The sequence below is a fragment of the Felis catus genome, chromosome E2 (genome assembly GCF_018350175.1).
Source record: "Felis catus isolate Fca126 chromosome E2, F.catus_Fca126_mat1.0, whole genome shotgun sequence".
Taxonomy (NCBI): Eukaryota; Metazoa; Chordata; class Mammalia; order Carnivora; family Felidae; genus Felis; species Felis catus.
This window is the reverse complement of record NC_058382.1, coordinates 51,247,233-51,258,713: the sequence shown is the minus strand read 5'-3', so window position 1 is coordinate 51,258,713 and position 11,481 is coordinate 51,247,233. Positions and strand designations below refer to the sequence as shown.

General features: G+C 51.6%; 1 protein-coding gene and 1 long non-coding RNA gene across 6 annotated transcripts in view; one reads left to right on the top strand and one right to left on the bottom strand.

Moving 5' to 3' along the window:
- Window positions 1-119: 119 nt before the first annotated feature.
- Window positions 120-7,724, bottom strand: MON1B (MON1 homolog B, secretory trafficking associated). The gene is made up of 6 exons (XM_003998261.6): window positions 7,399-7,724; window positions 7,026-7,183; window positions 4,722-5,051; window positions 3,380-4,199; window positions 2,886-3,033; window positions 120-748 (listed from the first exon to the last, which is right to left on the bottom strand). Exons 2-6 carry the CDS (start codon window positions 7,171-7,173, stop codon window positions 539-541), a joined length of 1,656 nt encoding a protein of 551 aa, XP_003998310.2. The 5' UTR covers window positions 7,174-7,183; window positions 7,399-7,724; the 3' UTR covers window positions 120-538.
- A 182-nt stretch (window positions 7,725-7,906) lies between these two features.
- The window catches only part of LOC109494953, a 31,780-nt gene continuing 28,205 nt past the window's right edge, over window positions 7,907-11,481 (top strand). For all 5 annotated transcript variants that reach the window (XR_006590590.1, XR_006590592.1, XR_006590591.1 and 2 more), the window contains exons 1-2: window positions 7,907-8,364; window positions 8,776-8,863. This is a non-coding gene — a long non-coding RNA (uncharacterized LOC109494953). The remainder of the gene's footprint in view (window positions 8,365-8,775; window positions 8,864-11,481) is intronic.

Here is an 11,481-nt window from a genome sequence, read left to right as displayed (position 1 = left end):
GACAGGTGGGCCCTGGAGGCCACCTTCTCACTACTAGCAGCAGCAGCTACATTGATGGGGGCCACTTTTGACAGGGTAAAGACGAAGTAGGTGAAGGGCAAAGGAATGTCCTCGTGGGAACCGGTTTTAGGCCTTTTATGTACAGGTTTTTTTTTTTCTTTAAAATATCTTCACGCTGGTTCCAGCCACAGGCTGGCACCGCATTCCCAATTCCAGAGCCCCTGGGGGCCCCCCCATGGGGACCCTGGCCAGCCCTGGACACTCAGGGCTGAGAGCCCATCAAGGAGGCCGACTCTTGATGCAGGACAGGGGGTGTGGGGGAGGAGACAGCCCCTAACAGAGGCTGGCACATCATCCAGGTGGAGGAGGTGAGGCAGAGGGAGAGGGAGGCAGAGGGAGGCCAAGGATTTGCCCCAGAGGTGGAGGTGCAGGGGGAAGCAGCCTCTCCCCTGCCCCTCCTGCGCCCCATTTCCAGGGTGGAGACAGAAGGTAAAAGCTAAAGGTGGTGGTTCCCAGCGCTGCTCAATCTAGCAGCCTCTCAAGGTCCAGTGAACAAGCCATTATGGGAAGGTTGGTCTGTAGAGGCAGCTGGGGCTGCTGGGGGTGTGGAGTACTTGGGTGGGTAACGAATGAAGAGCCGGTCCTCCTCTTTCTTCACCCAGCGCAGGAGTTTGGTCACTACCAAGATGGCACCAGCCTTTGTCACCAGGGGGCTGAGGCAGGTATAGAGTTCAAATTTGGAAGTCACCTGCAGGTTTGAGAGGGGACAAGAGTCAGTCGAGCCAGAGCTGGTCATGCCCTGTCCCGTCTGCCCCACCCTAGCCCCATGCCTGTCTCCTGTTTGGAAAACACACTTGGCGAGGGCTCCCACCTGGTGCTACCTGGCCACTGGGCTAAAACAGGTAAGCTAATATCACAGCGGGCCAGGGGTTTTCAGTTGGGCCAAGGAATCAGCTGGATCTAGTGGCTTCAATTGGGTAATGCTGGCTGTGTGTGTGTGTTTATGTGTGTGTGTGTGTGTGTGTGTGTGTGTGTGTGTGTGTGTACTTCCGGGATATCAGTTTGCTCATCTGTGCACCGAGTATAACAACAATGCTTAACACTTAACAACTTAACAAGCTTAACACTTACGGAGCAGCTGTTGTAGACAAGCCCCACATTCTCCCTCTAGAAACCCACATGGCCTGCCACCTCCCCCTTAGATGCCGTTTCGTAAGTGAGTCATCTCCTGACAAGCCAATTTAAAATCCTGGGCCTACCGTATCTTGGTTCTGAAATGCCATTCTCTACGAAAAGGCACAAGGGCTCGTTAGACAAATGGCTCATTCCAGGACGGGCACAGAGAAAGTACATGATGAGCCTGGAATATCTTGTGCCAGAAAATGAGACTGCTTCAACAGTGATGGAGACGTATCAGACACAGGGGCCAGCCTGGCTAAATCAGAGACCGTCTGGGCACCAAAATAAGTGACAGAAAAGTCTTTGAGCCCACAATGAATTAAAGAAAAATCCCTGAGACCATATTGATAGAAAATTAAAAATTCAACAAATAAACAGGGGGAGGAGAAGTTCTTCCATATAGTAGTAGAATCTCAACCAATAAATGTAGAAGGGATGATGGAGTTCAAAACTCACCACCTGGTAAACACCAAAGTAGTAACTCTTGCAGGCAAGAATCATCAATGGATATTAAAATTGGTGGACGAAAGTATGATAAAAAAACAAGTCTGACATAATCACCACAAGATATTTGCCGGTTATGAAGGAGGCAAAACACTATAGTGGAGAAATCTGGGAGATGTCACCTTAACCAAGTGATCTAAGTTAGCATCAACAGTGGGACAAACTGATATTGTGGACCTCCTGACAGGATGCAGAGAAGGACACATCACTCGGGGGATATTTTTGCCCAAAACGCAGGATAAAATATCAGAAAAACCCAAGTTGAGGGACACTCTACAAACTAACTAGCTGGTACCCTTGAGACGTGCCAACGACATGCAAAACAAAAAAGACTACAGAGGGTTTAAACGAGACAAAAAGTAAACCCAGCCTATGATCCTACGCTGGATTCTGGAGCCGTAAAAGGGCGTTAGTGGGACAACTGGTGACATCTAAATGAGGTCTGTGGATGAAATGATGTTGTAGTGATGCTAATTTCCTGATTTTAATAAGCGCCTGTGGTAAACATCTGGGGAAACTAGGTGAAAGACCTATTTATGGTAATTATTTGTACTGTTTTGCGGCTTCTAAGTCTGAAATTGCTTAAAAATCAAAGTGAAAAAAATGTAAAAGTAAAATAAAATTCTCAGGTGAGAACAATGCCTGATACACAACAGACATACAAGAAGTTATTTAATATATGCGTACTAAATGGCAGAGCCTGGGGGAAGGTGCTATTTACAACAGGGTCACCTTGACCAAACTCCCTGAATAGCTGACCCTTAATAAACCCACGGAAGGGGAGGCGAGGAGCCCCGGAGACCCCAGGGGAGAACACCCCGGGCAGAAGGCACAGCCTGGGACCAACTCTGTCATGTTCAAGAGCGCTGGGGACTCAGAGTGACAGGTGCACTGTGCACACACAGGCAGGGCTAACCGGGAAGCAGGAGGCACACTGATGGCTGTTAATGTGACCTCTTCAGAGTGGAAGACACTGTACAGGTTGTTTAAGGGGGAACAGAGAACAGATGGGGCTACTGGAGGGCTGGAGACCCCGCGATCCTCCTGGGTTTCAAAGACACACATGTAGCGTCAGGAACAGTGATGCAGCAGGCCAGGGCACAGCGTGCTCGATGGAGGCTGTTACGGTCGGAGGGGATCCGGTGGGGAAAAAGGAGGCGTGAGGTCGGGAACGAACCCTTTCTGACCCCTAGCCGACTCACCCAGGCCAGCAGCGTCTCCCTCTCGGCCACGTGGTAAATGAGGCGCAGGGGTCTGGAGGAGCTGTGAAGGCGCGCGTGCAGGCGGTGGTACAGGTCCGACAGGCGCTGCCGTTCCTCTTCCCTGCCGTACGGGGCCTCCAGCTCAGGGCTGCGGGGACCGCGGGAGGTAAGGCCAAGGTCAGTCAGAGGCCTCCTTGGCTCGCCCGTCTCCCCTCAGTCTAGGGGTTCAATGAAATGAGGCAGCCGAGCCTTCCCCATCGGACTTGGGGTTTCTCAGGGGCTGGAGACCCAGCTTCCCCAGCAAACGAGGGATTGATTCCTTGAGCACTGGATTAGAGTAAGGGATTCCTTGAGCCTCCCTCATTATACGGACACCCATTCGATCCCACCTTTCCAGAGGATGCCCGGCTCTCTCCCGCCTCATGTCCAGCCGAAGAATCTTTTAGTCAAATAAGCCTGCCTGCCCAGCCAACCGCCCATAGGGTCAGGCCTACCTGGTAAACTGAGGCAGCTGGCGGTGATGGTCGGGGATATCCAGCGGCTTATAGAGGAAGTGGCGGAGGCCGGGTGCCCCCACAGCCTGCACACTGTAGGCAGGGGCACTGCTTGCTGGGGCACTAGAGAAGCTGGCAGCCTCCCGGAGGGCACGCGTGGCCCCGAGGGTGTGCATGCCCTCTTCCACCAGGCGCCGGCAGGTGGCCATGTCATGGAAGGCCTCAGGGTCGGTGCCCAGCAACAGCAGGCAGACAGGCATGGCATCCAGGCGAGCCACGTAGGCGTAGAAGAAGCCATCGGGGTTGAAGCGGGGCAGGCACACTGGCGCCCATGCCTCTCCTGCCGCAAAGGCCGGCGCCCCCACCCAGTCGAGCAGCAACTGGAGGTCGGCCGGGTCCAGGCGGCACTCGGCCAGCACGGTCCGCTCCTGAGCTGCCGTCACCAGTCGCCCTCCGATCGCCAGCACGGACAGCGCCAGGCCGGGTGCCGTGCAGCGGCGCAGCAGCGCGCCCAGTGCTTCCCGCAGTGGGCGCGCCAGGGGCACGCAGCGCACGGCGCCCAGGAGCAGGGCACCGGGGTCGCGTTCCACACTGTCCAGAAGCCGGTCCAGCGTGCGCTCTGAACCGGCCAGCAGGCGGCGGAGGTCGTAGTTCTGCTTGCGCGCGAAGATGCGGGCGACGCTTGCGCGTGTCAGCGTGCTCACTATCTGTGCGTGCACAGCCAGCAGCTCCCCCCGCAGCTGGGCTGCCGACTGCGGAGTCCTTGACACGGCCACCAGCAGCAGTGGGCCCTGCTGTAGGAACACCAGCTTGTGGTCCTCTAGGGGAGGGAGGGGGGGGGCGGAGGGGGGGGAGAGATGGGTCAGCGCGACCGGAGGGGATCGGGCGGGGCTCTTCTGCTCTTTGCCTGAACACACACACTGCTGGCCCAAGCTCACGCGGTCACCCCATGGTACACTTGGGCTGGGATAAGGACAACTGGGGGGAGTGTGGGTATTCGCAGAGACACGATGGGTCAAGGAATCAGGTGAGACACACAGCATGGATGACACAGAGCAAGGACTGACACAGAGCCCAGCAAGACACCCAACTCAGCCACAGAGCCCCCAAGGTCACGCTTTCAGATAAATAAGGAAGTTTACCCAGCCAGTGACTTAGACCCGGGCGAGTTAATCACTCAGAACCCAACTGGCCAAACAGACGGACAACAGACAGACGCCTGGCCAGCCATCCACACACACGGACTCACCCCTGGCTGGTGGGCTAGTCCCCCAGGCGGCCGGTGGGCCAGCCAGCCAGATTCCCAGTCACCATCCCCCGGTCTACCTCCTCCTTTGCTCACCGGCGTAGATGGCACGGATGGCATCTCCTGCACTCTGCACGAAGGACACGAGGGCTGTCATCACGCCCATGGTCGTGGACAGTGCCTCCACACTGCCGTACCTCGAGTAGATGGGCTTGCCTGCCTCGCTCAGCACAAACACGTGCTTCCGCTTGCTGCGCCAGTCCTCGTCACTGGGGTCCCCGCCCTGGCCCCCAGAGCCACTCTCAGGGCCACCTGTGGGACTATTCTCAGAGACTGCGGGATCCCAGAGCCCACAGGTGCATGATGGGGCCCCTGACTGGGGCAGTGGTGACAGCAGGCTGGGTGGCTGGTCCTTTGTCTCGGATTCTGAAAAAGAACTCCTGGTGGGTCATCTGGCTGTGGACTCCCACTAACTCCAGGTACCCAAGGATTTACCAAATCTCCACCGGCTCCCCAGTGACCCTTGCTGCTGACACAGACCTCCAGGTGTCTCCTCTGCCTCTCAATGACACCTAAGAGATCCTTCTAAAACCCCAACAATCCAATCTCTCATTGTCATTATTGAACTATGTCCCTAGAGACTCTTTATTCTTTCAGTAACTGCCATTTCCAAGTCTTCAAAGCACCCCAGTGCCTCTGAATGACCGTTATTAATATTTCCATCTTCAGTGATTCCCCACTAAAACCTCTGACCCCTCATTTATTCTCCTAGTACCTACTCACCCCTCATTGGCCATCTACTAATATCTCTATATTCTCTCATTTAAATCCTTCGCCCTGCCCCACTCCTCCCTAACCTCTTATTTATTCTCATCAATGTTCACTGATCCCTAATAACCTCACTGACTCTTCTGGTCACCTATGTATATTTTTGATGATAACCACTAACTCTCCCAATGACGGCCATGAATATCCACTAACACCCAGATCTTTAAGCCTTCCTTAATCCACTATTTACTCCCACTGCTGTTCACTAACATCCCAGTGACCCCACAATATCACTAATTCCTCCAATGACTGCCCTGTCACACAATCTAAAATATTTTACTCCATGGGCACTTCATCCCCACCATGACCACCATCGACCTCTACTAACATCTGAGACTTCATATGACCTCCACTGACTCTTCTGACCCTGTTATTCCATTCTCCCTTCACTCCAGTGACTACTATTAATCTCCACTAACACCCGGGACTTCAGTGACCTCCTCTGATTTCCCTGACCTCCCTTTATTTTCACGGATAGCTACTCTCTTCCTCACAATACCCACTATAATATACACTAACACACAGGACAATAATAATGACTTTCTTCATGACCATCATTAATAATCACCAATAAAACCCAGGACTTCACTGCCCCCTACTGACTCCCTTGACACTCCTCCCTTTTATTCCAGTCAATATCCATTCATCCCTCAATGACAACCATTATTATCCATTGGTAAGTATGTCTCAACAATTTTCCCATAAAATCCCAGTGACCACATATTCCCTCATTCTCTGGTTGACATTCACTGATCCCCCATGTACTCAGTTACCAATTACCTCCTCCCAGTACCTGCCATTAATTGATAGTAATTCCCAAGTTCTCAAAGACACTACCCCCTACCACCACCATTTATTCTCAGTGATGTCCACTCATCCTTCCTGATGATGCCACTAACATCCACTCATTCCAAAGTGGTCAGTGAACATCGATTCCCCAAAGACTCCCATTGTGTCTCCACCAAATACCTTTACACATCCAGCTGGGTCTTCAAAGCCTCTCCTATAGGTCATCTCAGTCTCCAAATAAACTCATTGATGTCCATGGCCTCCCTACCGATGATCACCATTAACATCCACTAATTTCTGTTTCCTTAAAGACTGCCCCCAACAACTCACCATTGATTCCTCAATGATGAAAACACTGAGTGCCCACTGGTCACCACTGATCCCCTTTCCCACCGCAAGGACTTACATAACACCTTAGCCACCAAAGACACTGACTTCTAAATAGTTCCCCTGCGACTGTATTAACTTTCTTTTGGTCATTCATTGACCTAAACATCCTAAATCCCCATGCCCCTCTGTGACCCCAATCTCTTCTTGATTCATCAAAGACCTGAACTCACACCAAGGCCCCAGGGAACAACCCCTGATACCCACGGATTTCCTTGTCATTCCTCCATGATTTAAATTACACCGTGTGTCCACAATGACCTCCTACTGATCCTGCTATGGTTTAAGCTACTTTCCTGAGTCCCAAAAGACTCTTCGCTGGTCCTCCATTGACCTCCCTCAACAAAGACACTCCGTAGGGATTCCTTCCAAGACCCGAATGAGGGGAAGGCATACCTGTTTCCTCCTGGTCCCCATCTCCAGGATCCGGTGGGTCTTCGCGAAGCCCTCCACCGTCTCCTGCCACCTCACTGGGAAACCGAGTGTCCTCCAAGTCCTCCACGTCCCCAGGGGGTGGGCCAGTAGTGTCACCTCCAGCCTCCATCTGCACATCCCTGTGGGGTAGAAGAATTGAAGGTGACAGGCGGCAAAAGAAAGTTCTTAAAAGCCTCTACTGAGCCTGGCCCCCTCGGACACATTCCTAGTGCTCATTTCCCGTCGGATTTCAACAGGATGAAACAGTCAAAAACATGCCAAATACGCGCACCCTCCAACATTTTCCGAAAAGGGAGGTCCCACTGGGCCTTAGAAAATAAAGATACATACACACCTGTTTTAACCCCGTATCTCAATTGGCCGGGTACCATCACTTCTCAAGCCGCCGTAGCATCACACTTCCGGGTGCGGCGTCCGTCTTGCCACACTTCCGGGTGCGACGTCGCTCCCAAGACGATTCCGGTTGAGGCGCCTTATTCGCTCTCCGCTGCGCCGCAGCCCTCTCTCCCGCCGCCTACTGGTGTCCCCGCACCGTTGAGATGACGCGCGCCCCTCCCAGATTTACGTCGCTCCGGTTAGGGACCCGGAGAGCCGCCTATAACCGCAGTGGCTGGCCCGGCTGACACAGGCGAGCCGGGCCCGCTTCTCCTACAGAAGGCTGCCGGCGTGAGGGGGGCGCGGCTCACGTTCAGCCAATCCGGAGTCGGAGGGCGGCACTGCCTCCCTCATGGCCCAATCAAGAGAAACCGGCTCTCCTTCAGCGCTTCCGCCGGTATTCTGGCCGCCCATCTCTACCAGTACTGTGCACTGGCTTGAGATTACACCCGCCCATCTTGACTGACATATCCCCGGGCCCAATCGTAGGCTCAAGCCGATGTCCCTCTTCATTCGAGGACTTTGGCAGTCTGTCATGATGGATACTGGTGCCCGACCAATAGTGGTGCTCCGCCAGAACAGAGGCAACTTCACGCTCCCTTATCCACCCGAGAAAGCGAGGGGATGAAGGTGGAGTGGAGTAGTCTGTGCATTGAGGAAATGATTGACGGACAGCCCCCCCCCGCCTTCCAATCGGAGCGCTGTGCGCAGCCTGGCCAACCTATGGGACTTGGCTGCTAAGGCGAGAGGCGGGCTTCTCAGAAGTAGGAAGTATTCGTGGGTCCGTCTGCAGTCAGCCGGGCAAAGGGCTCGGCGGACTCTGGAAATAGGGAAGCGCGAACCGTGGACGTGCTCATGACGAGGGGGGAGTGAGCTTACAAAGGCCACGTGCAGGCGGCCCAGAGCTTGCCCAGACTCACAAAAGGTCAGGCAGACCTCATTTCCGAAACAACGGTAGGCTGAGCTGCAGGTTTAGGAGTATCCGCCTAAGGCAGGGGCATGGGGGCGTGGCTTTGAACGGCCGCGGAGCACTGGTTGGTTGAGGAAAATGCCCCTCCGGCCTCTGCGTGCCACCATTGGCTGGGCTAGGGGAGGCGAAACGCCTTCGCCCCTGGGGACCCGCCCCCTAGAGGGTGTACACCTGGTTTAGAAAGATTGCCTGGACTGGATTTGTTCTTAACCTGGGCTGGAGCGGTGGGGCAAAGCCCTTGAGGAACCGCGGAGTGAGTTCCTGATCTCCATCTACACTGGGGAATCATAGGAGAAATAGACTTGATCTCTGATCACTTTGTCTTCAGGAGATTGAAGAGTAAACTCTTCCCTGCCTTCCCGACAGGGGTTCCCTGAATTGCGACTTCCTTTCTCTCTGCGTGGTGTGCTTAATTCCAAGCTCCTTGTCATGTTGGCTGAATCAACATCCCCAGGTAAACAAATCAACTCTTCCCACACCCAGATTCCCTCCAAAATACAAGGCATTAAAAAACAGCTCCGGCAAGAATAGATGGGGTAAGTTCTGGAGTCCAGTGAATCTTGGAGACCATAGTAAGTATCCTGGGCTCATACAAAAACTTTTCAATTCATTGCAGAGGATTAAGGCAACCGAAGGGTATTTGAGTTTATTTATATGGCTGCTAAGGAGAATGAATAATTGTGCTTACATCCAAAGTGTGCATCCCCAGTGAGAAATTCTGCATTTCGGGTGAGTTGATCAATCTTAAACTCAATCTCAAGGTGCCCTCTCATCTTCTGCACAAACATTTCCTTACTGGGCTCTACCCACAAGTCCTGGAAAGAGTGCCTTTCTAAGGATTTTTTTATTTTTTTCCATGAGGTCACTAGCACATTGTTCCCAGGGCTGTACAACCATTCCTACTTCTAAACTTGTCCCAGGTTGTCTTGAGCCTCTGGAACCGACAATGCATATACCACACTAGGAACCTACCTGTAACTCTCTGGATACATTGTGATAACTCTCCCACGATTCTAGACTTCCTGAGTGCTGGGAAATTGAATTTGAATATATACAGTGGAAATTGGAGTGGAAGAAGAACACAACTATGTGCAAAAACAAGGCAACTTGTAGTGTATCTGTGCTGTGATTGGCTCCCTCAGCTGTACCTGCAGTGCAGGAACATTTATGGTTTTCATTTCCCTATTTCCTATCCCTCTTCTGTTCCCAGCTTCTTCTCTCTTGTCTATGCGCGCTCACCTTGTTCCATGCTCTCTTCTCTGATTTGTACCACTGCTCCCTGCTCCTACTTTTTGTTCCCTGCCATGTCTTGCTGTTTGTTCTCTGCTCTGTCTCTTCAGCCCTTTCTCCCTGCCCCCAGTTCTTTGCCTCTTCTTTCTCTATCTTGCCACTCTTCTTGTCTTTGATTCCCCTGATCTTATTATCTTCTCCAAACTGGGTTGGGAATAGAAATAAGGAACAGAGGTATGATGATCTTAGCTACATTTACCACACTCTTCCATGGGGAAAGGGTTGGATGCTTTCCTAGATACGTAGTTTTGAATTGAACACCCCCTGTCCTGCATCCATCAAGTGCAAAACTTGAACAAGATTAGCCTACCCTATGGAACTAATCGATGTAAATGGAATCACAAGTTCATAGCCTTCTGCACTCCACTCTCTTTCACCCAACAGAGGTCTAACCCCATTCCCAAGCCTACCATCCTGCACAAGGCAACCAATTTCTTCACTTTTCTGAAATACTCAAATCTCGTTTAACCAAGCCGTTAAGCACACCTTAAGTCATCAACCTCCATAAAACATTCAATGTTGCCAATTTCAAAAACTTCCCCAAACACTATTCCTCCCCAAATCTGATAACCTCTCCCAAACCCCACCTTCACCACACCCACCAGTGTTCCCAGAACTCTCACTCTTCCAAGCCAAGAAAATGTCCAAAGCACCTAATCATGCCATACAACCCAGCATCCATGAATCTACCCACACCCCTGAAGCTGCCACCTTCCACAAATCAGCAATCTTCCAAAAACTCTAGCCTCTAAAACCAAACACACCAAAACCTCAGATTCCCCAAATTCACCGATGTTTCATGCTCATCAACCTCCTCAAGCTCAACAGTGCCCCATGCCCATCAACTGCCCCAAACCCACCAATATCCTTATGCCACTCAGCCTCCCCAACCCTGCAAACTTCCTAAACACACCATACTGCCGGAATATACCCACGTGCTCAAACCCCTCAAACTCTCCAAACCTTTGTCCTCCCTCAAGGCCTCAATATTTCCAAATTTTTCAAGCTCCTCAAGTCCCAAATTTTCCATGAAGCTCAAATCCCCATGTCTACTTATCTCCCCCAAACCACCAATCTCATAACTTCAAGTTTATCAAGCCCTGAACCAATCCACCAAATTTTGCAAGCCCCAAATGGCGAATTTATTCAAAAGCCCGTCCCCCTAATTCCACATGTCCCCAGTGCCAAATCTCCAAGTCCATCAAAATCCTCAAACCCACAGTCACTTTCAATTTCCTGCCTTCCTTAAATCAACATATCCAAACTTTCCCAAAATATGAACTGACAAATTACTCAGAGCCACCATTCTCTCCAAACAAGCAACCCTCCCCAGCAAACATGCTAGTTCCCACAATTCTACCAGACTACGGATGTCAACATCCTTTCCAAACCATGCCACCTTACTAGCACCATCAAGTACTGTTGTTTTTGAGGTGTTCTCCATGGACTTTCTCTTGCTCTGGTAGCAAGATGCTACCCGTTGATGGTACCATGTCCCATAGGAGTGAATATAAACTTAACAAAAAAACTCACACAGATGTACCCCTGTCGCACAAACACATTTCTTAATATAGTTTGTATATCATTAAACTTTACCAAGATCCTGGATTAAAAAAAAAAAAAAGCCCTCACCTGTCCAGAAACACCCTCTGTAACTTCACTCAATTCCTTTTTGTAACCTCCTTCAGTCTCTCCTTCATCTAAGAACCATATCCCTGTGTCTGTTCCTTTTTGCTTGAAATCACACCATCTCTCCCCACTAGGGGCAATAAGACTGTGTAC